We start from the raw sequence: 23,261 nt of genomic DNA, 5'->3' as shown, positions 1-23,261 counted from the left end.
GCTGGTCCGCAGTGCCCCAGGGACTGCGGGAAGCCATGTCACTGGGAGCATCCTCCTGGTTGCTGTGGGGACCGCAGGGGCTGCCGCGCTCCCCTCACCCCCCCGGGGCTAATTACTGCGAAGGGGTGTGGGCAGAGAGGGCCGCAGGGAGGGCTGGCGAGGAGGTGGTGCTGGCTGAGCTGTGTCTCTGCTGCCGCACAGCCTCCTCGGCCACGGCCCCAAGAACGGTCAGAGTGTGTGGAGCCGGCACGGAGCAGCCCTGGCAGCTCGGACCTTCGCACCGCCCCAGGGCGGCACAGCAGGGCAGGACCCCAGGCCTTGTGCTCGGCTGGGGGTGCGAGCACGCTGTGGGGCTGTGCCGGGGAGCGGGGGACCACAGCCCTGTGCTGGCACAGCGTACCACCCGTGGCTCTGCTGGAGCTGGGCTAATGGCATGGCTGGCGGGGGGCCAGGCTGCTGGCAGAGGGCCCGCTGCCCCCCGGGGCTGGGCTGCCGAGGGGCTGCGGCACAGCCTGCCCACCACAGCCCCAGGGCCAGGCGCTCGGCCCACACCCAGCCTGGCCTGTGGCTCTCGCCGGCGATGCTGAGATCCCCAGACAGGCTGAGGTGCCCGACCGGGGCCCAGGGACCCAGCGGTCGGTGCCTGCTGCCGGGTGAGGAAGGCGCCTCTTGTCCCGCACTTGGCCCCCGAGAAGCTCATTAGCGATGCTCCCGCCCCGGTCCCTGCGGAGCGGGCAGCAAGTGCAGGAGGCTCTAATGGCTCCAAGCCGCCCTTGATGGGCCGCGATGGAGGCGGGAGCAGGAGGGGCTGTGGTTTCTGCCTCTGCCGGAGCCAGAGCTGCCTCTGCCTAGGGAAGATGCCGGGTGGGCTCCTGCTCCGGCTGCTCCTCGCCACGGCTCTGTGCCCCGGCCTCCTCGGGACAGGTACAGCACCGCTCCCGCCCCTGCTGCTCCCTGAGCCTGTCCTTGTCCCTGCTGGGGCCTTTTCCCTTGTGGGCTGCTCCCCGCTGGCCCATGATGGAGCCTGGGGGGTCTGTGCTGGGTGGTGGTGGTCCACACTGGGGATGGTGGCTGGTGGTGCTGGGGCTGTCCCGGTGGAGTGGTGGGGAATGGGAGGAGGTTCAGCATGGGGAGATGGGGGCTTTCCCCTCCCCTCTTCCGCCATCACACTCCTTGCCCGTGTTTGCCCTTGCCGGGACCATGGCGAGCACCGGAGGTCACGGCACACATGGGGCCAGGGCCACCAGCAGGCAGTGCCGGGTGGGGGCTGTGCTCAGCCGGTGCTGCCCATCGGGCTGGACCCCAGCAGCAACCCGAGCCCACCCCCAGGGACGATCCGGGGGCTCCTGTGCCATGGCGGCAAGGCCCCATGGGGCCGGGGCGCTCCCACATCCCTGCTGGGGCTGGGGAAGGCTCCGCTCCGCGGTGTCCCTGCAAGGGCCACCTCTCTGGAGCTGTCAGCCTGTTCCCACTGGCACCGCGCTGGCTGCCGCCACCCCGACTCCCCTCGGCGCAGCCCCGCGCCTGCCCTGTTCATGGGCTTTGTGGCCCCTGGCGGCGGGGGCTGAGCCCCGGCTCCTGGCCGCAGTCTCGGTGCAGAACCTGCACCTCTGCGAGGGCTACGTGGGCCCCGACGGCCGCTACCACCCCGGCTTCTACTGCCCGCGGCTGACCGACCCTGCCGGCCACCGCTACTGCTGCCAGGCCAGCCCGCTCGCCCTCAAGTCCTGCTGCTCCCAGCTGGCCCTGGAGGCCATCACCGGGGTGAACCTCTCCAGCCTGGCCCCCCCCGGCCTCCTCCGGTGAGTGGGGCTGCGGCCCGGCTGCGGTGCTCGGGCTGGGGCCGCGGTGCCTGGGAGGGGGCAGCACGGCTGCGGGGGCTGGCGTGGTGTCACCCCGGGGCCCGAAGCGCAGGGGTGACGGTGTGGGGGCCGTGGTGTGAGGTGTGTCCCCCCCGCAGGAACCCGCTGGCCCTGCCCTTCGTGGGGCTCTACGGCCTCCTCATCCTCCTCCTCATGGCCGTCGACCTCTTCCACTTCTACCGGACCCGGCGCTGTCGCCTCGGCCGCCTCCTGCCCCGCGCCCGCCGCCCGCCCCGCGCCCGCCCCGGGGGGCCCCGGCCCCGCTCCCGGCTGCCCCCCGGTGCCGCCGGCCCGGCGCCCCCCGGCCGGGTGTGCTGAGGGGGTCTGCGGGCGGGGGGGGGGGGTGCGGGGAGGGGGGTGCCACACGGGGGGGAGGGAACGCGGGAACGGGACGTGCGGGGACACGCGGGGACACACGGACGAGGTCGCGGGCGGGCGGGGGCGGCCCCGGGGGGCGGTGATGGCGGCTCCCCCCGCCCCGCCCCTTCCGCCATCGCCCCCTCCCCCGGCACGTGACGCGGGCGGCGGCGTCCGGGTTCCCCGGGCGATCGGCGGTGACGTCACGGGCAGGGCGAGCGAGGCGCGATGGAGGAGGCGGTGAGCGGGGCCCGGCGGCCGGGGCGGGACGGGACCGGCCGGGGCGGGGACGGCGGCCGCCGGGGGCTCGGGGACGGCGGCTGCCGCGGCCGGGCCGGGGGAGGGGGGCGGCGGCGGCGGCCGGGGCCAGGCCCAGGGCGCCGGAGGGGCCGGTGGCCGGGGCCCGTCGCCGGGCTCTGTCCCGGGGGCCCCGTCCCGGGCCCCTCCCCGGGGCAGCCGCCCGTGCGGGGGCCAGGGCCGTGCCCACCCCCGGCGGGCCTGTCCCAGCCGGTGTCCGTCGGCAGGTGACGGCGGGGCAGCTGCGGGAGCGGGGCAACGCGCTCTTCCAGGCGGGGGACCACGCCGCGGCCCTCGCCGCCTACACGCGGGCGCTGAGCCTCTGCGACGCCGGGCCGGAGCGAGCCGTGCTGCACCGCAACCGGGCCGCCTGCTACCTGAAGCTGGTGAGAGCCGGGAGGGTGCGTCACCGCGGCGCCTGCAGCGACCTGCCCGGCCGCCCCGGCCTGCTGGGGCTGTGCTGCTGGCGGCTGCTACGGCCACTCCGCCTTGGCCAGCCGCGGCGCCTGCGCTGGGAGGCCCTCTCGGTCCCCGGGCAGGGTGGTGTCCGTCCCTGGGCAGGACGCTGTCAGGTGTTTCCTCTGCTCACCTCTTCTCCTGGCCCTGCCCGCTGTCCTGTGCTAGCCCGTGCCCCTAGGGGGACGCCAGGGCCTGGGCAGCGCTCTCCCATCCATGTCTGGGCTGTGCCTAGGCTCTGGGGCAGTTCCCCAGGCGGTCACAGGGACTCTCATCTCCCACCATGGAACTATCTCTGAGGCAAGGCAAAATACAAGGAACTTCAGGTGTTCGGGTGGACTGGGAGCACTCAAAAAGTATCAGGGGGCCCTTAGGGCTCCTCGGGGACCCCATGAGGATTGCGTTCTGGGAAGGATGGGATGTCCTGCTGGGCTGGCTCGGTGACTTCAGTGACACTGTTCCCATCCTCAAACCCCGCAGTCCTTTCCCTGCTCTTCTTTCTAAAAGTGGTGGGTGCTGCCTCTGCCCACAGCAGGCTGGGCTGAGCGAGGCCTGCATGGGCAGCATGTCAGGCATTTCCCTCTCACTGACTGTCTCTCTCTGCAGGAGGACTATGCCAAGGCGGAGGCTGATGCATCTAAAGGTACTGTCAGTGGTGGCTGGCAGGGGACCAGCCTCTATGTGCTGCCTGCCCAGGCAGTCCGGAGCAGTCCAGGGGCTCTGTGATAGATCCCCCGCTCCTCCACAGCCATTGAAGCCGATGGCCGGGACATGAAGGCGCTGTTCCGCCGGAGCCAGGCGCTGCAGAAGCTGGGCCGCCTGGACCAGGCTGTCAGTGACCTGCAGCGGTGCGTGAGCCTGGAGCCCAAGAACAAGGCTTTCCAGGAGGCCCTGCGTGCCCTGGGGAGCAGCATGCACGAGAAGGTGAGCAGGGAGGCAGCGTGTGGGGCTGCTGCTGCTGTGGCCCTCCGTGGGTGCGGGGGGCTGAGGGAGAGGGTGAGGGCTGAGCTGCTCTTCCTGCTCTGTCTCAGATGAAGACCATGTCCTGCACGGACTCAAAGGTGGAACAGATGTTCCAGATCTTGCTGGATCCTGAAGAAAAGGACGCGGACAAGAAGCAAAAGGTCTGAGCTCAGGGGAGCAGAGGGTGACATGGCTGGACGGCAGGGAGGAGAGGAATGGTACTCCCAGGTCAGCGCTGTGGGATGAAGGGTGCTGCCTAGGGAAGGCCAAGCTTCCTGCCAGCAGTGCATGCTCCCTGGAGATTGGGGGTGCCAAACTGGGGATTGCCTGCGGCTGGCCAGCTGTGTCACATGAGGGAGGTTTCCTGTGCACGGTGGGCTGCGTTCTGGTGGGCAGGTGACCCAGACACGACTCTCCTTTCCCAGGCTGCACAGAACCTGATTGTGCTGGCACGAGAGGAGGCTGGAGCAGAGAAAATCTTCCAAAGCGACGGTGTGCGGCTGCTGACGCAGCTGCTCGACACGGCCAAGGCTGACCTGATGCTGGCGGCCCTGCGCACCCTGGTGGGGCTGTGCTCCGGGCACCGCTCCCGGGTAGGTCCCAACATAGCCCAGCTCTCCTGCATGACAGGGCCTGGCCCAGGGGAAGTCAATGTTGAGGAGGCTGCGAAGGGAGCCAGGCAGGGGAGGGCTGCTGACCTCCGCCTGCGTCGGGCTGCAGCTCTGCCGAGCAGAGGAGAGTGGCCAGCAGGTCGAGGGAGGTGATTCTACCCCTCCACTCTGCTCTGGTGAGACCCCACCTGGAGTACTGCGTCCAGCTTTGGAGTCTGCAATATAAGAAGGACACGGACCTGTTCGAATGGGTCCAGAGGAGGGCCATGAAGATGCTCTGAGGGCTGGAGTACCTCTCCTATGAAGACAGGCTGAGACAGTTGGGGTTGTTCAGCCTGAAGAAGAGAAGGCTCTGCGGAGGCCTTAGAGCAGCCTTCCAGTACCTAAAGGGGGCTACAGGAAGGATGGGGGGGCTCTTTATAAGGGAGTATAGCAATAGGATGAGGGGTAATAGTTTTAAACTAAAAGAGGGGAAATTTAGATGAGATCTCAGGAAGAAGTTCTTTGCTGTGAGGGGGGTGAGCCCCTGGCCCAGGTTGCCCAGAGAAGCTGTGGCTGCCCCATCCCTGGAGGGGTTCAAGGCCAGGTTGGACGGGGCTTGGAGCACCCTGGGCTGATGGGAGGTGTCCCTGCCCGGGGCAGGGGGGTTGGAACTGGATGGTCTTTAAGGTCCCTCCCAACCCAAACCATTCTATGATTCTATGACAAGGAACTGTCCTGATAATGTGCCAAGGCTTCCCTGGAGTCTCCAGCAGACAGCTGTGCTTGTACCTGCAGACCATGGCCATCCTGGCAGAGCTGGGGGCCCCTCGTCTCTCGGCGGTGCTGGGTGTGGAGCATGAGCAGGTTTCCCTGGCTGCCTGCAATCTTCTGCACGTGATGTTTGATTCCCTTAAGGAGGGGCTGCAGAAGGATTTCCGTGGCAAGGAGGATGCGGTGGTGCTGGGTGAGTGCCTGCTGCCCCGGCTGGCGTGGGGTGGGGAGCGCGCCTTGGAGGGGTGCTGAGGTTCTTCTCCCGCTGCCCGCCTTGTCACCGCTCCCTGCTGCAGAGCCGGGGCTCTGGTCCAGGGCTAATACGAGGTTGAGCTGGGAGCAGGAACCCCTGGTCATGGCAGTGTCTCCTGCCAGCCGCACCACAGCAGGGGTGAGGCCTGTGCCCAGGGTGCTGACTGCTGGGCACTGGCTCTTCTGGAAGATTCCTCCAAGGACCTGAAACTGCTGATCAAGCACCTGCTGGAGCTGTTAGCTCTGGAAGGGGCCTCTGCGCACGGCCGTGACAACGCCCTCAACCTGCTCATCAAGGTGGTGCCCAGGAAGTCGCCGAAGGAGACCAACAACAGCATGAGCCTCTGGGTGATTGACCAGGGTGAGCAGAACAGCCTGCAGCGTCCCGCTGGGGCATCGCACCCCTCTGCCTTGGGGTGGCGCGCACCTTGGCTCCACCTGTGCACCCCCTTTTGCTCTTCAGTGGGTGTTTGACCTCCATGTCCTCCTAGGCCTGAAGAAGATCCTGGAGGTGGGGAGCACAGTGTGCGGCACCCCGGGCAGCCTGCCTGTGACAGAGAACAGCCGGATGAGCGCCTCCGTTCTGCTGAGCAAGCTTTATGATGACCTGAAATGTGATGCTGAGAGGGAGAACTTCCACCACTTGTGCGAGGACTACGTTAGGTGAGCGCGGGTGTCCCTGGGGCAGAAGGCGGATTCAGTCCCGTACAGCTAGCAGCCCTCTGGGGAAGTGGCAGCCCCCCTATCCCCACATCTTTTTGTTCTTGGTGATAGAAGCAGATTACAGACCCACCAGCGACCTGCCGTGCAGGGGTTCAGCAGGTGGGGCTGTGTGTGGCTGAAGGCGGTGGGTGGGATCAGCCTTATCCTTCCCGGTGGTCTTCTCCTGCAGGAGCTGGTTCGAAGGGCATGAGCTGGCTGGGAAGCTGCGGGCCATCCAGACGGTGTCGTGCCTGCTGCAGGGCCCCTCCGATGCTGGGAACAGAGTACTGGAGCTGGAGGGAATCATGGACAGCGTGCTGTCCCTCTGCGCCTCCGTCTCTGAGGCCCACCAGCTGGTAGCAGTGGAGGCGCTGATCCACGCTGCCGACAAGGCCAAACGTGCCTCCTTTATCACTGCCAACGGCGTCAGCCTGCTCAAGGAGATCTACAAGCACAGCGAGAGGGACAGCATCCGCATCCGGGCGCTGGTGGTGAGTGTGATGGGAGCACAGCGGGACAGGAGGGGCGGTGGTGCTGGGCAGACTGTAGCTGCGGGGTCCGCAGCGCTCTCCCCTCCCTACTGGGGGGCTCTTGGAGGTGCGTTGGGGTGACCGTGGCCATCCGGGCTCTGACGCTCTGCTCCTGGATGCAGGGTCTCTGCAAGCTGGGATCCGCCGGAGGCACGGACTTCAGCATGAAGCAGTTTGCCGAGGGCTCCACGATGAAACTGGCCAAGCAGTGCCGCAAGTGAGTGCTGCGGGGTGTGTGGGAGGGGGGGCTGGGCAGGGTGCCCCGCGGCCAGGGCTCACCGGGCCCCTCTGACAGGTGGCTCTGCAATGAGACGATCGATGCGGGCACGTGGCGCTGGGCGGTGGAGGGCCTGGCCTACCTCACCTTCGACGCGGATGTCAAGGAGGAGTTCGTGGAGGACAAGGCAGCGATGCAGGCCATGTTCCACCTGGCCAAGGTGCGTGCTGAGCGCTGCGGCAGGGACCCAGGCTGGTGGGCACCCTGGCACTGGGGAAACGTGGCGGAGGGGGTTGTGGGGCTGGGGTGTGTGGAAGGGCCCAGTAGTGCTGGGTGGGCTCGAGCTCTGGCCTGTTCTCCCCGTCGGGGGTGTGATGGGTGCCCCATTATCGCTGCAGTCGGAGGACAGGAGCGTGCTCTACGCCGTCGCCTCCACGCTAGTGAACTGCACCAACAGCTATGACCACGAGGAGCCGGACCCCCAGATGCTGGAGCTGGCCAAGTACGCCAAGCAGCACATTCCGGAGCAGCACCCCAAGGTGAGCAGGGCATGGCCCGTCTCGGGAGCTGCTGGGAGCCCTGGCTCCAGAGGAGAGCGTGTGGGTGCGTGTCATGGTTTGGGGACAGAGCCAGGGGTCCTGAGTGGGGACAGGGTGTCCTGGGGCCTTCAGGGGTGAGGTGGGAGACTTCACAGCACGTGGCGGCAGGTGGCAAACTAGTGCCACCGAGCTGAGCGGTGACCCTGCCTCTGGGACAGGACAAGCCGGACTTCGTGAAGCGCCGGGTGCGGAAGCTGCTGGCGGCTGGTGTGGTGTCTGCTCTGGCCTGCATGGTGAAGAGCGAGAACCCGGCGCTCACCAACTCCTGCCGGGAGCTGATCTCCAGGTACGGGCGTGCGGGGGGTGGCAGGGAGAGGGCTGGGTTCTGAGGCTCCCGGTGTCCTGCTGGTGCCTGTGGTGAGTGCAAGCTCCCAGGAGAAGAAAGGGGATGTCTGGGAGTCCCGTGCAGCCTGGGCATCTGTGGGTGTCTGGGTGCTCCAGGTGCTCTCACTTTGTCCCTAGAGTGTTCCTGGCGCTGGTGGAGGAGGCGGAGGACCGGGGCGGTGTGGTCGCACAAGGAGGAGGCAAGGTGAGGGGACAGGACCCACTGTGCCTGCGCCACACAGTGGGGCTCTGGGGAGGGCTGTGGTCTGGCGGGGGACGGCACTGGCTCCCTCGTTCAGGAGATACGGGGAAGCTGGGGCTCCTCCGAGCTGGCTGCAGGACTGGCTGCTGTGTCTGCGCCTGCAGGCTCTCATCCCGCTGTCCCTGGAGGGCACCGAGGTGGGGCAGACCAAGGCAGCTCAGGCCCTGGCCAAGATCACCATCACCTCCAACCCGGAGATGGCGTTCCCTGGAGAGCGGGTGAGTGTCGCTGCTGTGGGCTGGGGGAGGGCTCTGCCAAGCAGGGGCCCTGTGGGGGCAATCGGGGCTGCGCAGGGGCTTGCGTGGGAGCAGCAGCGGACACAGACGCCCCCCCTCTGCACCGCAGGAACTGCTGGCACGAGTGTGCCCTTCCCTGGGGAGCAGGAGGTGGCAAGACCCCTGGTGTTCCCCACAAGGGCCCCATGGCCTAGACCTGGCCACAGGAGCCGCTCTGCCTTTGGGCTGGGCTCGGGGCTCCCTGCACCCCCTGCTCCACAGGGTGCAGAGTCCTTGCCCCTCGCTCAGGGCTTGAGCCCTGCCCTGCTCTCTGCGCAGATCTACGAGGTGGTCCGACCCCTGGTAAGCCTTCTGCACCTTCAGCGCTCAGGCCTGGAGAACTTCGAGGGGCTGATGGCGTTAACCAACCTGGCTGGCATCAGCGAGAGGCTGCGGTAGGGGCCAGCGGAGCTGGACTGGGCGGGAGGGGAGAGGGGCCCTGTGTGTCCCTGTCTGTGCCGGAGGTGTGCTGGCCTGGGCAGGGAGTGCTCACGCACGCCCCGCCGCAGGCAGAAGATCCTGAAGGAGAAGGCTGTGCCCATGATCGAGGGGTACATGTTTGAGGAGCACGAGCTGATCCGGCTGGCTGCCACGGAGTGCATGTGCAACATGGCCATGAGCAAGGAGGTGAGGACCAGGCCGGGGTGGGCCGGGCCTCTGCCAGGGCTGCTGGCCCCCGTACCCCCACTGCCCCCTTCTCCTCCTCCTCCTCCTCCTCTGCAGGTGCAGGAGCTGTTCCTGGCCGAGGGCAGTGACCGGCTGAAGCTGATGGTCCTGTACAGCGGGGAGGAGGATGAGAAGCTGCGGCGGGCAGCCTCGGGGACCCTGGCCATGCTGACTGCCCTGCACCCCCCCATCTGCAAGCGCATCCCCCAGGTGGTGAGTACACAGCGGTGGGGTTGGGGCACCTGGCATGCCTGGGACAGCACCCAGGGTCCCATATAACCTCTCCTGTGTCCCAGCACTGGCCCTGGGCGCCGGAGCAACCCGTGCTGGCCTCAGCCTGACTCTGAGGCAGGGCTGAGGGTCTTGGGGGCCATCAGGGTGGTGGGGAGCTGGCCCCCCTCTCGTAGGGGGCAGTGCTGAGGGTGGCCCCGTTCCCCCGCAGACGGTGCACTGGCTGGAGATCCTGCAGGCCCTGCTGCTGAGCCCCAGCGTGGAGCTGCAGCACCGCGGGGCCGTGGTGGTGATGAACATGATGGCGGCCGAGCGGGAGGTGGCTGAGCAGCTCATGGCTAGCGAGATGCTGGAGATCCTCTCGGTGCTGGCCAAGGACAAGGACAAGCCGCGCGTGGCCCAGGCGGCCAAGGATAGCCTGGCGCAGGCGCTGGCTTACGGCCTCATCAAGCCTAACCCCGGCCAGGAGTGAGGGCCGGCCGGGGCCGAGCACGCTGCGCGGGCTGGTTTCACTGCTGCTCCGGCACCGCCGTCCCCGGCCGGGGACACAGGGACACGGCTGCCCACGGGGGCTGGCACGCTGCTGCCCCGGGGACACGGCTGCCGCCCCGGGGCCGGGGGGAGGATGGGGCTCGCCGCTGCCACCACCACCGTCTGCCTTAACCGGGGGGGCCGGCCCGGGGCCCTGCGCCGCTGGGCCCGGTCTGGCGGGGGGGCCCGCCCGGTGTCACCGCACTAAAGCTGCTCTTGGACCACGGCCCGGCCTCTGTCTGTCCCTCCCTCCGCCGCCCGCTCCCGGCCCCTCCCGCCCGGCCCAGGCCCCGCCCGCCCGGCCCAGGCCCCGCCCGCCCCGCCATGGCGGCTCCGCGCCGCGCCTGGCTCGTCTTCGGCTTCAGCACGGAGGAGGCGGCGGGGGAGCCGGGCCCGGGCCCGGGGCCGCGGCGGCTGGAGTCGGGCCCCGAGGGGATCCGCCGCCTGTGGCCCGCCTGGAGCTACCTGGTGGTGGAGACCGGTGAGCGCCCGCCGGGTGCCCGGTTCCCCCGCGCTGCCCCGGCGCGGCGGGGCCCCGTTCCCCGCTTCATCCCCCGCCGTCCCGGTCCGCCCCGTCCCCTGACGCCGGACCCCCGGGATGGAGCCCCCCAGTCTCCCGCAGCCCCGGTTCCCCCGGGATGTCCCCGCCTTCCCCCTCCCGCCCGGCGGTGCTGGTCCCCACGGGACACGTGTGTGTGTGCGGGGGTCCCCGCGATGCCGGTGCTGCCGCGTGTCCCCGGGATGCGCCCCCCCGCCCCCCAGCGGTGACGGTCCCCCCCGGATGTCCGCGTCCCCTGAGATGCTCCCCCCTCCTCGGCGGTGCCGGTCCCCCCGGGATGTTCCCCCCGCTCCTCCCCGCGCCGGTCCCCCTGGGAAGTCCCCGTCCCTCCGGGATGTCGCGTCGTCCCCCCGCAGTGCCGGTGCCCCCGGGATGTCCCGGTGTCCCCCTAGTGCCGGTCTCCCCGGGAAGTCCCTCTGTCCCCTCCAGTGCCGGTCCCCCCCTCCCTGTCCCCATCGCCCTGGGATGTCCCCGTGTCCCCCCAGTGCCGGTCTCCCCGGGACGTCCCCGTCCGTCCCCCCCCATTACCGGTCCCCCCCTCCCCGCCCCTCGGGATGTCCCCGTGTCCCCCCAGTGCCGGTCTCCCCGGGAAGTCCCTGTGTCCCCTCCAGTGCCGGTCCCCCCCGCCCTGTCCCCATCGCCCTGGGATGTCCCCGTGTCCCTCCGGTGCCCGTCCCCCCGGGATGTCCCCTTCTCCGCCCGCTCCCCCCCGTCCCGTGCCGGTCTCCCCTCCCCGACCCTCGGGATGTCCCCGTCCCCCCCCATTACCGGTCCCCCCCTCCCCGCCCCGCGCCCGGGCGCTGACGGCGCGGCTGCGGCAGGCGCGGGGCTGGAGCTGCGGAGCGCGGGGCTGCGGCGGCGGCTGCGGGGCTGGGCCGAGGCGCTGCCCTCCGAGACGCACCTGGTGCTGCGGGGCCCGGCGGGGGCGCGCGCCTGGCGGCGGGCGGCGGCGCTGCGGGGCGAGCTGCGGGGGGAGCCCGCCTGGAGCCGGGCCCTGCCGCCGGAACCCCGCCGCCCCCCGCCGCTGCCGCTGCTGCCCGGCGGCGGCTTCGCCACCCCGCGGCCGCCCTTCTTCGCCCCGCTGCCCGCGGGGGTGCGCGCCCGCCGGCTCGCCCTGGGCCACGAACACGCCCTGGCGCTGGGCGACGCCGGGCAGGTCCACGCGTGGGGCGGCGGCAGGTGAGCGCGGGGCGGGGGGCGCGGACACAGGGCACCCACCGCGGGAAGGGCGCAAGGGACGGGGTGGGGACGGGAGCGGTGCGGGGGGTGTGACGGGGACGCGGGGGGGAGCGGGAGGAGGGGGGCGGCGGGGGCGGGGGGCGGTCGGGAGGGAAGGCTGCGGCAGGCGGGGCCGAGGGGATGCGGGGAGGGGACGAAGAGAGAACGTTGTGGGGGGGCAAAAAGGACGCTGGGGAGGATGGGGGGATACGGGAGGGGACGCGGGGGATGCAGATGAGAGGATGTTGGGGGTCACCTCAGGGGCTGAGTCCCCCCCCCCGCATTAGCTTGCAGGCTCAAGGTTCAAGTCTCTGTAGCGCTGATTAGTCAACACAGTAAAATAACGTAATGAAGCAATTACCCAATCAGTAAACTAATTGACTAGTGAACACACCGCTCATCGCTTCATGATCCTGTTAGTCTTCATGCTGTTGCATGTAATTATTGAGCTACAATTAATAACTCTTAAGCGATGTTGGTTACATACAACTGTTGTTACAGCCCTTTCTCCTTTCCCTCCTGCACCGCCTGGTGTTAGAGCGCAAGTCTGTCCCTCCTTACCTTGCCACGCTGCCTGGTGCCAGGGACGGGGGGCTGGGGGGCGCAGAGGGGCTCAGGGCCGGGGCTGGGGGGTGCGGCAGGGCCAGGGGTGTTGTTGGGGTGCAGGCCCATCCCTCCTTACCCTCCTGCATCACTTGGCGTCAGGGTGCAAGTCCATCTTGGCTCGGCTCCCCCATACCACCTCTTCAGCCCAGCGGTGCGATGGGGGGCCGGTGGGTCATCCCCGATACTCTGCCCTGTTGGGCCCAGTTTTGCTACTTGTACCCAAATTTGACACGTCTCACACTGTCACTAAGCAATCTCAGGCTCCTCCATCATTGCTGATGGGTGTGCTCTTGCTGGAGGGTGCTCCCAGACATACCCCCCCACCCACTGCACCTCCCCCAGCTGCCTGCCTCTTCCCCCCCTGCCCCCCCCCCCCCCCCCCCCCCCACTGCACAGTGTGTCCCCCTGCGCCCATGGCCGGTCCCTCTGAGTGCCAGCACGTCCCCCCCACACCCCCAGTGCAGGCAGCCTGGGTCACTGCTTCTGGGGTGTGCTGGCCCTGCCAAGCCCCCCCGGTCCCCACGCACCCCTCCCACCCTCACTGGCCCATGGGCCCCCAGGCAGCCCCCTCTCCTCTGTCGGTGGTGGGGCTGCAGCTCCTGTGGGTTCTTCTGGCTTGTGGCCCTGCCAGGGCAGCCTCTGAGGACACTCAGGTCTCTCTGGGTGACCACTTGGGGTCCCTGCAAGTCCCTTCTGGGTGAAGCTGCTGCAGGTTTTAGGGTAACCAGACACGTAACAACCCCCCACCCCCCCGCCGGGTCTGGCCCCCTGCACTGCCCCTGTTGTACCCAGCACTATGGTGCAGGATGATAAAGGTCAGTGGCTGCAGCACTGTGGGAAAGCGATGGCAGATCAGTGAGGAGGACGGTAAACACGCACAAGGGACTCGCGTGCGCGGTGCTGGAAAACTCATACCTCACACTGTTGTTTAGTCTTATGTGCTCGACAAGTAGAACGCCTGCACCGAGATAAAGCAGGCCTGGAAGGACTTGGGGCACCTTATCAACCGTGCCTGAGATTCCTGCTCTGCTGTTGAAGACGAACAAAATAGAGTGTGTGTGGGGGGGGGGGGACCCCACCTCTGCCTGAATCATTGGCTTGCCCACGCAGGGAGGGTTTTCTCACACCTCAGCTTGTGGGTCCGGGGCCCATGGCCCTACCTGCCTTGTGTGCCTGCCGCATGAAATGCTCCTTGTGTCGGCTGGTGCCACCACCCCACACACAAGCCCAGCTTGCCCCCGGTGGGATCCCCTGGTTTCACTTTCAGGCTTGGGGCCCCCCCCCGCTGCACCCCCGGCCTTTGGGACACGGCAGCGACTCGGGCAGCAGGGGCTTGGATGAGGGCTGGAGGGCAATGGGGTGCGGGAGATGATGGACGGATGGATGTCTGTCCGTGTGTCTCCCCACAGGCACGGGCAGCTCGGCCACGGGACGCTGGAGTCGGAGCTGCAGCCGCGGCTGGTGGAGGCGTTGGCGGGCGTGCCGATGCAGGCAGTGGCGGCCGGCGGGTGGCATTCGGCCAGCGTCAGCGGTGAGGGGCCATGCTGGGTGCGGGTGGTCGGGGCGGCCGGCGGCAGGACCCGTCCCCGTGCTGGGGCTGTCCCATGCCCCTGGTGCCGGGGCAGCCCAGTGCCCGGTGCTGTGCCACACACGGTCAGTGCTGGTGCCCCCGGAGCACGCAGCCGCCGCCACGGCACGGTGCAGGGCTGAGCTCTGCTCCGGGGCCCGCCCCTGATGCTCCCCGTCCCGCAGAGGCCGGAGACCTCTATGTGTGGGGCTGGAATGAGTCGGGGCAGCTGGCTCTGCCCTCCAAGGCGCTGGCAGAAGAGCGGGCGCAGGACGGGGACGCGGGTGCAGGTGAGGATGCTGCCCGTCGGGCCCTGCGGATGCAGGCGGTGCCAGCAGCTCTCAGCGGGGCCCGGTCACTGCCGGGAGCTGAGGGTGGGCTCGTCCCCAGGGGACACCACGCTGACACCCCGTCGGGAGCAGCCGGCTGCCGAGGGCACCGCATTCATTTCCATCCAGGCGTTCCCGGCGTTGCTGGATCTGCCGCAGGACCTGGAGGTCACCGAGGTCAGCTGCGGGTCCCGGCACACGGCCGTCGTCACACGTGAGTGCCCGGCTCTTGCCAGCGGGGCGGCGGGTGGCACCGCAGCCCTCGGTGACGCATGGGGTGGCTGAGGGGGGCCGGGGCTCCCCAGGAGCCAGCAGCCCCCGGCGCTGGCTGACGGGGGCCGTCTGTCCCCTTTGCAGGAGGCGGGGAGCTCTACACCTGGGGCTGGGGTAAGTGGTGCCTTTGCTCTGGGATGGACGCCCCCAGGACCAGCTTTTGTTTGCCGCTGCCTTACCCTTGGCTGCTATTACTTGTATAATGATTTATTTTATCTCTGTGAGGTTTCATAGCAGAGCTCTTCCGCGGGTTCCCAGCCGCAGCCGTTCGTACCGGGGTGCTCTCACATTTCCTCCCTGGTCCCCAAAGGCCTGGGGAGCCATCGCCCCGCGAGGGCCGAGGCCACACCGTGGCACGACTGTGGTGTCCGCAGGTAAATACGGGCAGCTGGGACACGGGGACAACAGCAGCTCGGACCAGCCGCGCCGCGTCGAGTACCTGGTGGCCGAGGGCTTGCAGGCGGAGGAAGTGGTGTGTGGGCCCTGGACCACCTACGTCCATGTGCTGGAGCCATGAGGGGCCCAAAGTCCCCCCCCCACCCCACGGTCGCTTGCGGCGAGGAAGACACGGGCGAGCTCTGCTCCTGCACGTCTGCTGGCGGGACCGGCCCTGGCCCGGCTCTGTCCCCAGGGATGGCGCCGGGGGCCCCTCAGGCCAGGATCAGCCGGGTTTAGCCCACGGTGAACTGAACTCAGCCCCTGGAGCTGGGCTGGTGCCTGACCCTGCCCGGGCTGCAGCTACGCAAGTGCTAAGGACAACCGAGGGATGGGCTGAACGTATTTATTACATCTGCTTTTCCATAAGGGCTGTGGTGGTGCTTTGTGCTGCGTACAAAGGATGTTCCTGGCCCCTCTGGAGCCCCATCTGACCCTCCACCAGCCCCTCCAGAGCCATTCCCGACCGTCCGCCGCTCCCCTGCCCCACCAGGTCACCCCACGCACACACCAGCAGCAGCGGCTGCAGACACGTATATTTATTATGCCCATGAACAGTATAGAAAGTCATACAACAAGGGGACAGAACCTGGAGAATAAATAACAGCGAGTGGGGGCTGTAGTGATAACAAGGTGCAAATTAGACATAATCAGGGACAGACACATACACACAGAGGTTTGTTAGTGAAAGTGCAAACAGGCCCCCGCGCGTGCCCAGGGCTGTCTCCCGCAGCTGAAGGAGGGGGAGGGCGGTGGGACAAGTTGCCCCCTTCACCATGGCAGGGAAGGTGTAACGCGTGCTCGGGCTCTCCCCAGCGCAGGCTCTGCCCTCCCCGGCTCAGGGATGGGGCAGGGGGGTGGCGGGGCCAGCAGGGCTGCAGGAGGATGCCCGGTCATGTTCGCTGCTCCTCCCAGGCTGCTGCTCACCCCCAGGGACCCCCCCCAGCCTCCCAGGTAAGGGAAAAAAAGCTAAGCCTGTAGGGGAGAGGCAGCCCTCACTGGAGTAAGCATGCTTTGATGTTGAAAAAGGAAGATGCTGATGGACAACAGCTACAGAAACATGGAGGGGAAAAAGAGCCTGTGACAAAAGGCACTGAGGCCAGCTCTCTGAAATAGTCCTGTCTGTCCCCGAGGATGCCCAGCAAGGCCGAGTCCCCGCAGCCAAGCACCAACGCTCGCCCCAGCCAGACGGGCTGCAGCGGAAGCCAGCGCCCACCCCTGCGCTACCCTAACACGACCGCCTACTCAAATCTTTTATTAAAAACATTTTCAATAATTCCCCCAGTAAAAGCAGTATATATTTTTTTCCAAAAAAAAAAAAACCATCCCGTGCAGGCCCTGCCCTGGCAGGCAGGGAGCCCCTGCCCCGCAGAGCCAGGCTGGCCCGAGAAACACCTGGGAGCCAGGAGAGGTTAACCCCACGGCACGGGGCTCCTGGGGCAGGGGTGCGCCGTGCTCTGCCGGAGCGGGGACTCACTACCACTACGAGCAGCTGGAGCGGCAGGCGGGAGCTCAGCAGAAGGCATTGGTGGTGGTGGAGTTCAGGACACAGGAGCTGTCAGAGTTGGACGCCTTCGAAAATTTACGCTGCGGAAACAAGAAGCGGGAGACGGGGATGAGGTGAGAGAGGGGGCAGCGGGGAGAGAGCTGCTGCTCCGTGACTCTCTAGGAAAGCAGGAACGGCTCCAGGCCACCAAAGAGGGCAACCAGGCTGGTCCTACTTGCTTCTTTGGGCTCCCAACCCCAGCTTGCTTCAGAAGAGAGCAGGAAAGCGTGAGCATTGAGCAGCAGAGAAAGAACTCCGAGCCCCTCAGCTTCCCAGAGGCAGGAGTAGGTGTTGCCCAAACACACGGAAGGGACGCTCGTGGCTTTCTAGTGGCAGAAGATGTTAAACTTGGGCTCAGCCCATCCTAATGGAAGGGCAGAGGCCAGTGAAAGACCTCCATCGAGCCAGCGCTGGCCAAGCCCCATCCATCGGCAGAAAGCACCCCCCGTCAGCAGTCGGGGCAGCCCCCAGCCCCACTGCAGAGACCAGCCCAAAAGGAGGGACAGATGCCGGGGTCCCTTTGCAGGCTCAGCTTGGGGGGACAGCAAGCAGCATCCCACAGGAGCGTGTGCCTGATGAGCCCCCGCAAGCAGCAGAAAAAGGCTTCCCCTGCCTGGGGGGCGGGGCAGGAGACACCCCCCCGGCCCTCTCCCGCTGCGGGGGTTAGGACAGGCATAGAGCGCTGCTGCTGCTGCCGGCTGCCCAGGCCACAGCCCCTGGAAAGGCTGGGAACCACCACCACCCCCAGGACACGCTGCATCAACGGCCTCGGGGGCAGGGGGGAGACTTTGCTCAAGCAGCTGGAGACAGACCCACGGCGGGAGAGGGGCCGCGTCACTGCCGGGGGGCTGCTGCAGGGCCACAGCGGGCTTTGCCCCTGCCTGGGGCTGGGAGGTGTCCCCCACACCAGGGTTTCTCCTGTGCGTTGCCCTCCCCACGGAGCTGCTCAGGGCCTTTGTGTGACACGAGCAGTGCTTGGCCTCAGCCCCCAGACCTCAATTTTAAGTTCTTGCCGTAGAGCCGAGAGATCTGCTGCCGCAGGCACGGGCAGGAAGAGCCGCTGGTGGCAGGGACAGGGGGAGGGCGGTGCGGAGCCGAGCCCCTTGGGGTGCTCTGGCAGGGGGGAGCCCCCTGTGCTGCCCAGTGAGGGGGGGTGAGTTACCTCAAACTCGGAATAGGTGCTGGCAACAGAAATAATGCTGCGGTTATGCCGGCCAGGAGTTGTGGGGGTGCATCCACCGCCCACGTTGGCTCCGTTGGGCTGGGACATGTTCTCCTTGTTCTGCTCCCTGTGCCTGGGACGGGGCGGCTTCGCAGCCATGCAGTTGGGAGTCCGAGCCTGGCCAAACTATGGGAAGAAGTGACAGTTAGATGGGACACAAGAATCAAGTAGACAGAGCTAGGAGAGCCGTGGCGCCTGTCCCTCTGCGGAGCCAGGAGAGTTTCAAGCTCCAGGAGCCCTCCGGGGTCTAGGGCCGAATTCTGATCCTGGAAACGTACAGCACCACACCCGCGTTTTGAAGGTCCCCCAAGCTGCAGGCTCAGCACAGAGGAACAGTTACGCTAGAAATATGGGCTGGAAGATTTCCCGAATGCTGTTACTACCCTCCTCCTCCTCCTCCCCCCTCAGGTCCCAGAAATATCCTGCCAGGATCACGGCAGCCCAGCACAGCAGGCTACAGACTAACAGAGGCTTTTGCGCCCCAGGAGCTTGGCAGGGGAGGCAGGGAAGCACAGCGAGAGAGCGGTTGGAGCTGTGCCGTCCCAGCTCACCCATCTCTTCCCCAGCCCACCCTGCTGGGCAGGGAGGCCCTGGAAAGCTCCTTACCTTCCCTCGGGAAGGTGGGAAACAAAACGTTGGCGAGTGGTAGGTGGTTCCCCCAAAAACTGAACGAACGGTGGCGTTGGGTGTGACGCTGGAGATGGAAGTGCCATTGAGCTGAGGGGAAAAGCAGAGCACGCACATCACGGGAGGAACCAGCGGCTGCCCCGCGCCAGGGAAACCAAGGCGGAGGCCCCGGCTGCGCAGAGCCTTCTGCCTCCAGAGCACCACGGTGCAAGAGGCTGGTTGTCCCCAGGGAGAAGAGAGATGCCCCTGGCCTGGGCCCTGCCCTGCTTCCACTACGCTGCCGCAGCCCCCCAGCCCTCCCCGCGGGACCGAGACCTGCCTCGGCCAAGGCAGGGCTCTAATCTAAGGGCAGCGCTCAGCTCCCAGCACGTCTAAGCTGCTTCGCACAGACAGTTTACCTTCCTTACTTTGCCAAGCGTGTGGGGGCTGTGCATCCGACGCTTGGCGGGTGTCCGAGGGGTGCTTCCGTACATCATCTCTGCCTCAATCTGGCGGCTTTTCTTCAGTTGCTGCGCAAGAGATCCGCGCTTACAAAGGCGAGCAGGGGAGCGGCGCAGAGCCTCCCGCCGCTCGCCGCCAGGGGAAGGGCAGGCTCCCGCCCGCGGGCGATACCCTGCGGACAGCCTGCGGCACGGCCGAGCAGCCGCTATTTCAGCGGAGATTTACAGGAATCCAGAGCCAAGCAGGGGACAAGAACAGGGCTCAACACACACAGACACCGACAGCAATGGACCCAGTCCCGCTGTCAGAGACAGCCGACCGCGTGCAGAGCCACTTGCGGGCAGGGAGCGAGAGGACAGCGAGCCCCCGGCAGCGCTGGGGCAGCTCCGCACCTGTACGGGGCACGGTCACCCACAGGCGGGTGGGCGCTCGACGCAGCAGGGGCTCCTCCGGGCCAGGAGGCGGCACGCTCAGCTGGGCACTCACCCGCTCCTGTTTCTCCTTCTCTTTCTCCAGGTGGTACAGCTGCCACTGCTCCCTCACGAACTCCATGAACTGCTGTCCCTTCACTAGGAAAGGTCCCTCCTGCTCCTGCTCCCAGGCCTGGACTCTGCTCTCCAGCTGCTCCTGCAGCTGATGAGGACATGAGGGTACATGGAGAGGCAGCTCCACGGCCAGAGACAGCCCTTGCTGGCTCCAAGTGCTGGGCTTCCCCTCAGTCAGCCACAGGACGGCCTGCCCGGCACTACGGCTTCTGCTCCCGGGACGAACCTACCTTGGAAAGCGTCTTCAGCAGCTTTGCTCGCTGCTTCTCTTCTTTCAGCAGATTCCCCCCGCGGTTGGTGTAGCGACTGGGGTCAGTTGCTTTCCTCTAGGGCCGAAGGGAGGTCAGGAGAGAACCAAACACACCACCCGGTCCCACAGCCCAACCTACGCCCCGCAGGACACGGCCCCTGGAGGAAGCCATCCCTGCTGCACAGCCCCCCGTCACAAACCACACCAGTGCTCCAGAAACAGCACCCCGCCGACCCACCGTATTTCCTAGTGCCTCCCTGGTCTTTCCCAGCAGCGCTCGGCACGTGGGAGTGGAGGCACGTGCTGCCCAGTGACCCACCACGGGGCCGGGCAGAGCGCCTTCCTGCACAGACAATACCTCCAGCTCCAGGAACAGCTTCCAGTTCTCCTCCCATTTCTGGACAGCCACAAACAGATCTTTGTGTGTTTCATAGTGGCTCTTCATCTTCTTCACCTCAGCATCGTGGAGCTCAAGCAGGGTCTCCGTATAGTCCTCTGGAGAGGATACAACAGCACATTCAGCAACGCTGAACCCCCCACGAACCCTCATGCAAACCCCTGTGTAAACCCTTGTGCAAACCCCATCCTGTGCTACTCCTCCTCCACCCCACATCCCACCTCAGGAGGCCCCTGCGAGCTGAGGGCAGCCCTTCTCAGCAGCCTGCAGCTCCCACAGGGGAGTCGGCGAGCAGAAAGAGCCAGCACCCACCATCATAATAGGGGCTGAAGTCTTCCCTCTGCTTCTGACCATAGAAGCACTTGTCCCAGTAGTCAGCCAGCTCTTCCCGGATTGCCTGAATCACAGATTTCATGTTCTGCAGCTTCAGCTCCTCCAGATAGTCCACTTCCAACTGCAGCTGCCAACAAGATTAGAGCACAGACTCAGATAAGGCAGCATGAGAAGAAAAGGAGCAGAACAGGATTTATCTCTGTAAGGGGCGCTCGTAATTTCTCCTAAACGAAGCGGCCTGAAGAGACTTTTCGTGTCCCAAACACTCGCAGTACCAGGCCTTCTGCTCAAGGAGCCGACAAAGCCAACACCTACTTGTATCTTGTGAGAAAGAGAAAGACCAGTTTTAGAGAAACAGAACAGCCCTGTTTTTCCTCCCGTGAAGTACGGGCTGTTTGTCCAAAAGAGAGGCCATGCCCAGTGTTGACCTTTGCCTCGTTATCCATGAAACACATATTAAAGTTCACACCCTGCACACGCTAATGAAGATTATTGGGATCATGCTAAACATAAGTGACCATAGCTCTTGTCTCCCCACCCAAAAGGCACAGGAGGATCCTTACAGCTTTCCTGGTTTTGGTACTGGATCCAGTCATGTGCACCGCAGAAGACTCCCTCTCCTCCACAGGAACCTGCAGCCTTTCCCAAAGCAGAGTGATTCTGGAGCGCAGCTCCGTGCATGCAGCTTCGTTCTGGGATCGCTGGGCTTCCAGCTATGGGAGGGAGGGCAGAGGGTCAGCACCAGCCCAGCCCGGCCCCGAGGGGCACAAGGAGGCTCTGTGCTCTGCTGCACCCAGCAGAGCCACTCGCTCATCTTCCAGGATCTCCTGGCAAAAGCTCCCGCAAGGATGTTCTAATGCGCAGCCTTGCTGGGAACCGAGCAGTCGCTCTTCACACGGCAGTGCCAGCTCCTGTCCGGGCCCACCGACAGCCTCCACAGCTCCCCAGGTTGCACCAGGCAGCGCTGCCTGGGTGTGCCAACATACCTGCTGCAGCAGGTTCTGGAGGGCAGCGATGTTGTCCTCGGACAAACAGAAGGCTTCATCATCCTTGCACACCACGTCCTGCTCAAAGCTTGTGTCCGGACTGCGGTCCAGCTCCTCCATAAGGAGGATGATTTGCTGCTTGGTGCTGACAAACTGTTCTTGCCTTTGCTCCTGGAGGCGACACGTGGCATTAGAAACCAGCGAGCACCTCGCGTGCCGCCCCCGGGGAGATCCTCACCCCCTCTCTGCCCACCTTCTCAGTGCTCAGGGAGGCCAAGTGGCGCCTGTAACGATCCAGGTCCTCCAGGCTGGGCACGGCATTGCTGTCAATGCGGAACGGGGCTGCGCAGAGGATGTCGCACAAGTCTCGATCTCGTTCTTGCAGACTTTCCAGCTCCTGCTTCCTGTCCCTTTTCTGCTTTAACAGCACTTGGACGCGGGCACGCAAATCCTTCTCCATCTGCAGAATGGTACCTTGTTCCTCCACCTGGAAGAGTCCAGAAATCAGCTCTGTTCTCGCAGGCCTAACTTACATATTTAAGGCTTCTTAAACAATGACGTGGGATGCAAGCCCTAGCTCTGAACAAGACGTTCCCCAGGAAGGTGCAAATGCAGCAGCACCAGATGAGACGCTGCAAGTCACCTGCCCCCCTGGCCAACGTCTGCCCGTGCCCCACCAGCAAGAAGCCATAAAGCCTTCTGCTCCACCGAGCCTCAGAAAGAGTGGCTTTGAGCAGGCGTCTCGCTTGCGCCTCACCGAGACACCCGGGCAGAGGCCAGGCAGCAGAAGACTGTTGCCAGCAGGATCCCAGGAGTGAAAAGCGATACCTTACCTCAAAGGGCGCCAGCTGGAGCTCCCTGTGGAGGGTGTCAAGCTCCTTCCGACAGACAGCAATGCTGTTCAACAGATACTCCTTCAGGTTCTTCTCCTCGGAGATCATCATGTCCAGAAGACTCTGTGGCACAGGCGAGGTTAGAGGCAGCCCGTGGGGAGAGAGCGCCAGAGGGGAAGCGCAGGGAGGCCGGGCGGGCCAGTGGGGCCGGAGAATTAGTGGGGCCAAGGAGAGAAAGGGCCATGGGAAGGGGTGGGCAGCATGGGGGCCTGCAGGACTGGGCTGTGGGGGGTGAGGACAGAGGCACGGTGGTGCCCCCGGTGCTGCCACTAGCCCGGGCTGGTTGTGCCCCCAGGTGCTGCCACTAGCCCGGGCTGGCCCCGCACTCGCAGCCTGGCCCGGGAGTGCTTCTGAGCGAGCTGCAGCCGCAGGCCCAGCGGCGAGCGGGCCCGGTACCCCCCGCCCCCCTCACCTCGATGTGCTTCTTGACGGCCTCGGTGCGCTCCAGCTGCTGCTTCTCGGGGATGCCGATCTCGTCCCAGATGTCCTGCAGCACCGCCATGGCTTGGTTCAGGCACGACACGGTCTCGGCCGCCAGTATCTCACTGAGGGCATGGGGGCGCGCCGGCATCAGCGGCCGCCGGACGGGGCCGGGGGCCCGGGACGCTGCCGCCCGCTCCCGGCTCTCCGTCGCCCTCCCGTCCCGGGCCCCACTGCTCCGCGCCATCCCGGCTCCCAGCTCCCCGCCGCCCTCTCATACCCCGTCCCGGTCCCCGCCGGCCACCGCCCTGGCTTCCGCGTCCCCACCAGTCCGCCATCTGCGGCCCCGGCCCCCCACCGCCCTCCCGCCCCGGTCCCCAGCGCGCCCCGGCCCGCACCTCTTCCTCATGGCGGCCGCTCCGCTCCGCTCCGATCCGCCCCGGTGTGTACCGACCCGCGCCCACCGCTCGCTCCGCCGATTCAAAAGGCGCTGCCGGACGCTCTGATTGGCTGCCGCCAGCGACCGCGTCACCGCGAGCCCCGCCCACAACCGCCCGTCGGGCCGCACCCTCTCCGTTAAGATTTTTCTGTCCCGCCCCAAGCCGGCCGCCAGCCAATGGCAGCGAGAAGCTTTCGGGGATTTAAACCAATCACAACCGAGCCGGCACCTCCGTGTTTGTACGCGTAACGGCGCTCAGTACTTGACAGCAACCACGTGACCTGGTG

At 66.3% G+C, this 23,261-nt stretch overlaps 4 protein-coding genes across 9 annotated transcripts; 3 read left to right on the top strand and 1 right to left on the bottom strand.

Annotated features, from left to right (window-relative positions):
• Positions 1–1,174: 1,174 nt before the first annotated feature.
• LOC134520286 (uncharacterized) lies at positions 1,175–2,087 on the top strand (the record flags this gene model as incomplete). Its single annotated transcript, XM_063345387.1, has 2 exons — positions 1,175–1,802; positions 1,961–2,087. Coding segments are annotated over exons 1-2 (729 nt in total), but the record flags the coding sequence as incomplete, so codon positions are not given.
• A 270-nt stretch (positions 2,088–2,357) lies between these two features.
• UNC45A (unc-45 myosin chaperone A) lies at positions 2,358–10,024 on the top strand. The gene is made up of 20 exons (XM_063345885.1): positions 2,358–2,459; positions 2,744–2,902; positions 3,579–3,615; positions 3,721–3,896; positions 4,004–4,096; positions 4,361–4,528; positions 5,324–5,492; positions 5,742–5,912; positions 6,043–6,214; positions 6,444–6,744; positions 6,906–7,000; positions 7,079–7,220; positions 7,399–7,539; positions 7,758–7,885; positions 8,062–8,128; positions 8,290–8,403; positions 8,740–8,855; positions 8,970–9,087; positions 9,184–9,339; positions 9,569–10,024. Exons 1-20 carry the CDS (start codon positions 2,448–2,450, stop codon positions 9,827–9,829), a joined length of 2,796 nt encoding a protein of 931 aa, XP_063201955.1. The 5' UTR covers positions 2,358–2,447; the 3' UTR covers positions 9,830–10,024.
• A 119-nt stretch (positions 10,025–10,143) lies between these two features.
• RCCD1 (RCC1 domain containing 1) lies at positions 10,144–15,803 on the top strand. 3 transcript variants are annotated; one of them, XM_063345899.1, is made up of 7 exons: positions 10,144–10,369; positions 11,269–11,626; positions 13,681–13,802; positions 14,024–14,128; positions 14,229–14,381; positions 14,525–14,554; positions 14,815–15,803. In XM_063345899.1, exons 1-7 carry the CDS (start codon positions 10,213–10,215, stop codon positions 14,955–14,957), a joined length of 1,068 nt encoding a protein of 355 aa, XP_063201969.1. In that variant the 5' UTR covers positions 10,144–10,212; the 3' UTR covers positions 14,958–15,803. The 3 variants fall into 3 exon arrangements, with proteins under 3 accessions (XP_063201969.1, XP_063201971.1, XP_063201970.1); XM_063345901.1 differs by having other exon boundaries at positions 14,297–14,381; positions 14,815–14,951; XM_063345900.1 differs by lacking the exon at positions 14,525–14,554.
• A 312-nt stretch (positions 15,804–16,115) lies between these two features.
• Positions 16,116–23,063, bottom strand: PRC1 (protein regulator of cytokinesis 1). Of its 4 annotated transcripts, none has more exons than XM_063345896.1 (14): positions 22,934–23,063; positions 22,528–22,660; positions 22,056–22,178; positions 21,476–21,709; positions 21,223–21,393; positions 20,800–20,949; positions 20,216–20,363; positions 19,865–20,001; positions 19,487–19,582; positions 19,198–19,344; positions 18,669–18,779; positions 18,250–18,360; positions 17,584–17,769; positions 16,116–16,462 (listed from the first exon to the last, which is right to left on the bottom strand). In XM_063345896.1, exons 1-14 carry the CDS (start codon positions 22,942–22,944, stop codon positions 16,388–16,390), a joined length of 1,833 nt encoding a protein of 610 aa, XP_063201966.1. In that variant the 5' UTR covers positions 22,945–23,063; the 3' UTR covers positions 16,116–16,387. The 4 variants fall into 4 exon arrangements, with proteins under 4 accessions (XP_063201966.1, XP_063201967.1, XP_063201965.1 ...); XM_063345897.1 differs by having other exon boundaries at positions 18,678–18,779; XM_063345895.1 differs by lacking the exon at positions 22,934–23,063 and having other exon boundaries at positions 18,678–18,779; positions 22,528–22,828.
• Positions 23,064–23,261: the final 198 nt, after the last annotated feature.

The sequence above is a fragment of the Chroicocephalus ridibundus genome, chromosome 9 (genome assembly GCF_963924245.1).
Source record: "Chroicocephalus ridibundus chromosome 9, bChrRid1.1, whole genome shotgun sequence".
Classification (NCBI taxonomy): Eukaryota; Metazoa; Chordata; class Aves; order Charadriiformes; family Laridae; genus Chroicocephalus; species Chroicocephalus ridibundus.
Note: the sequence above shows the minus strand (reverse complement) of the source record. Positions and strands in the feature narration are given on the sequence as shown.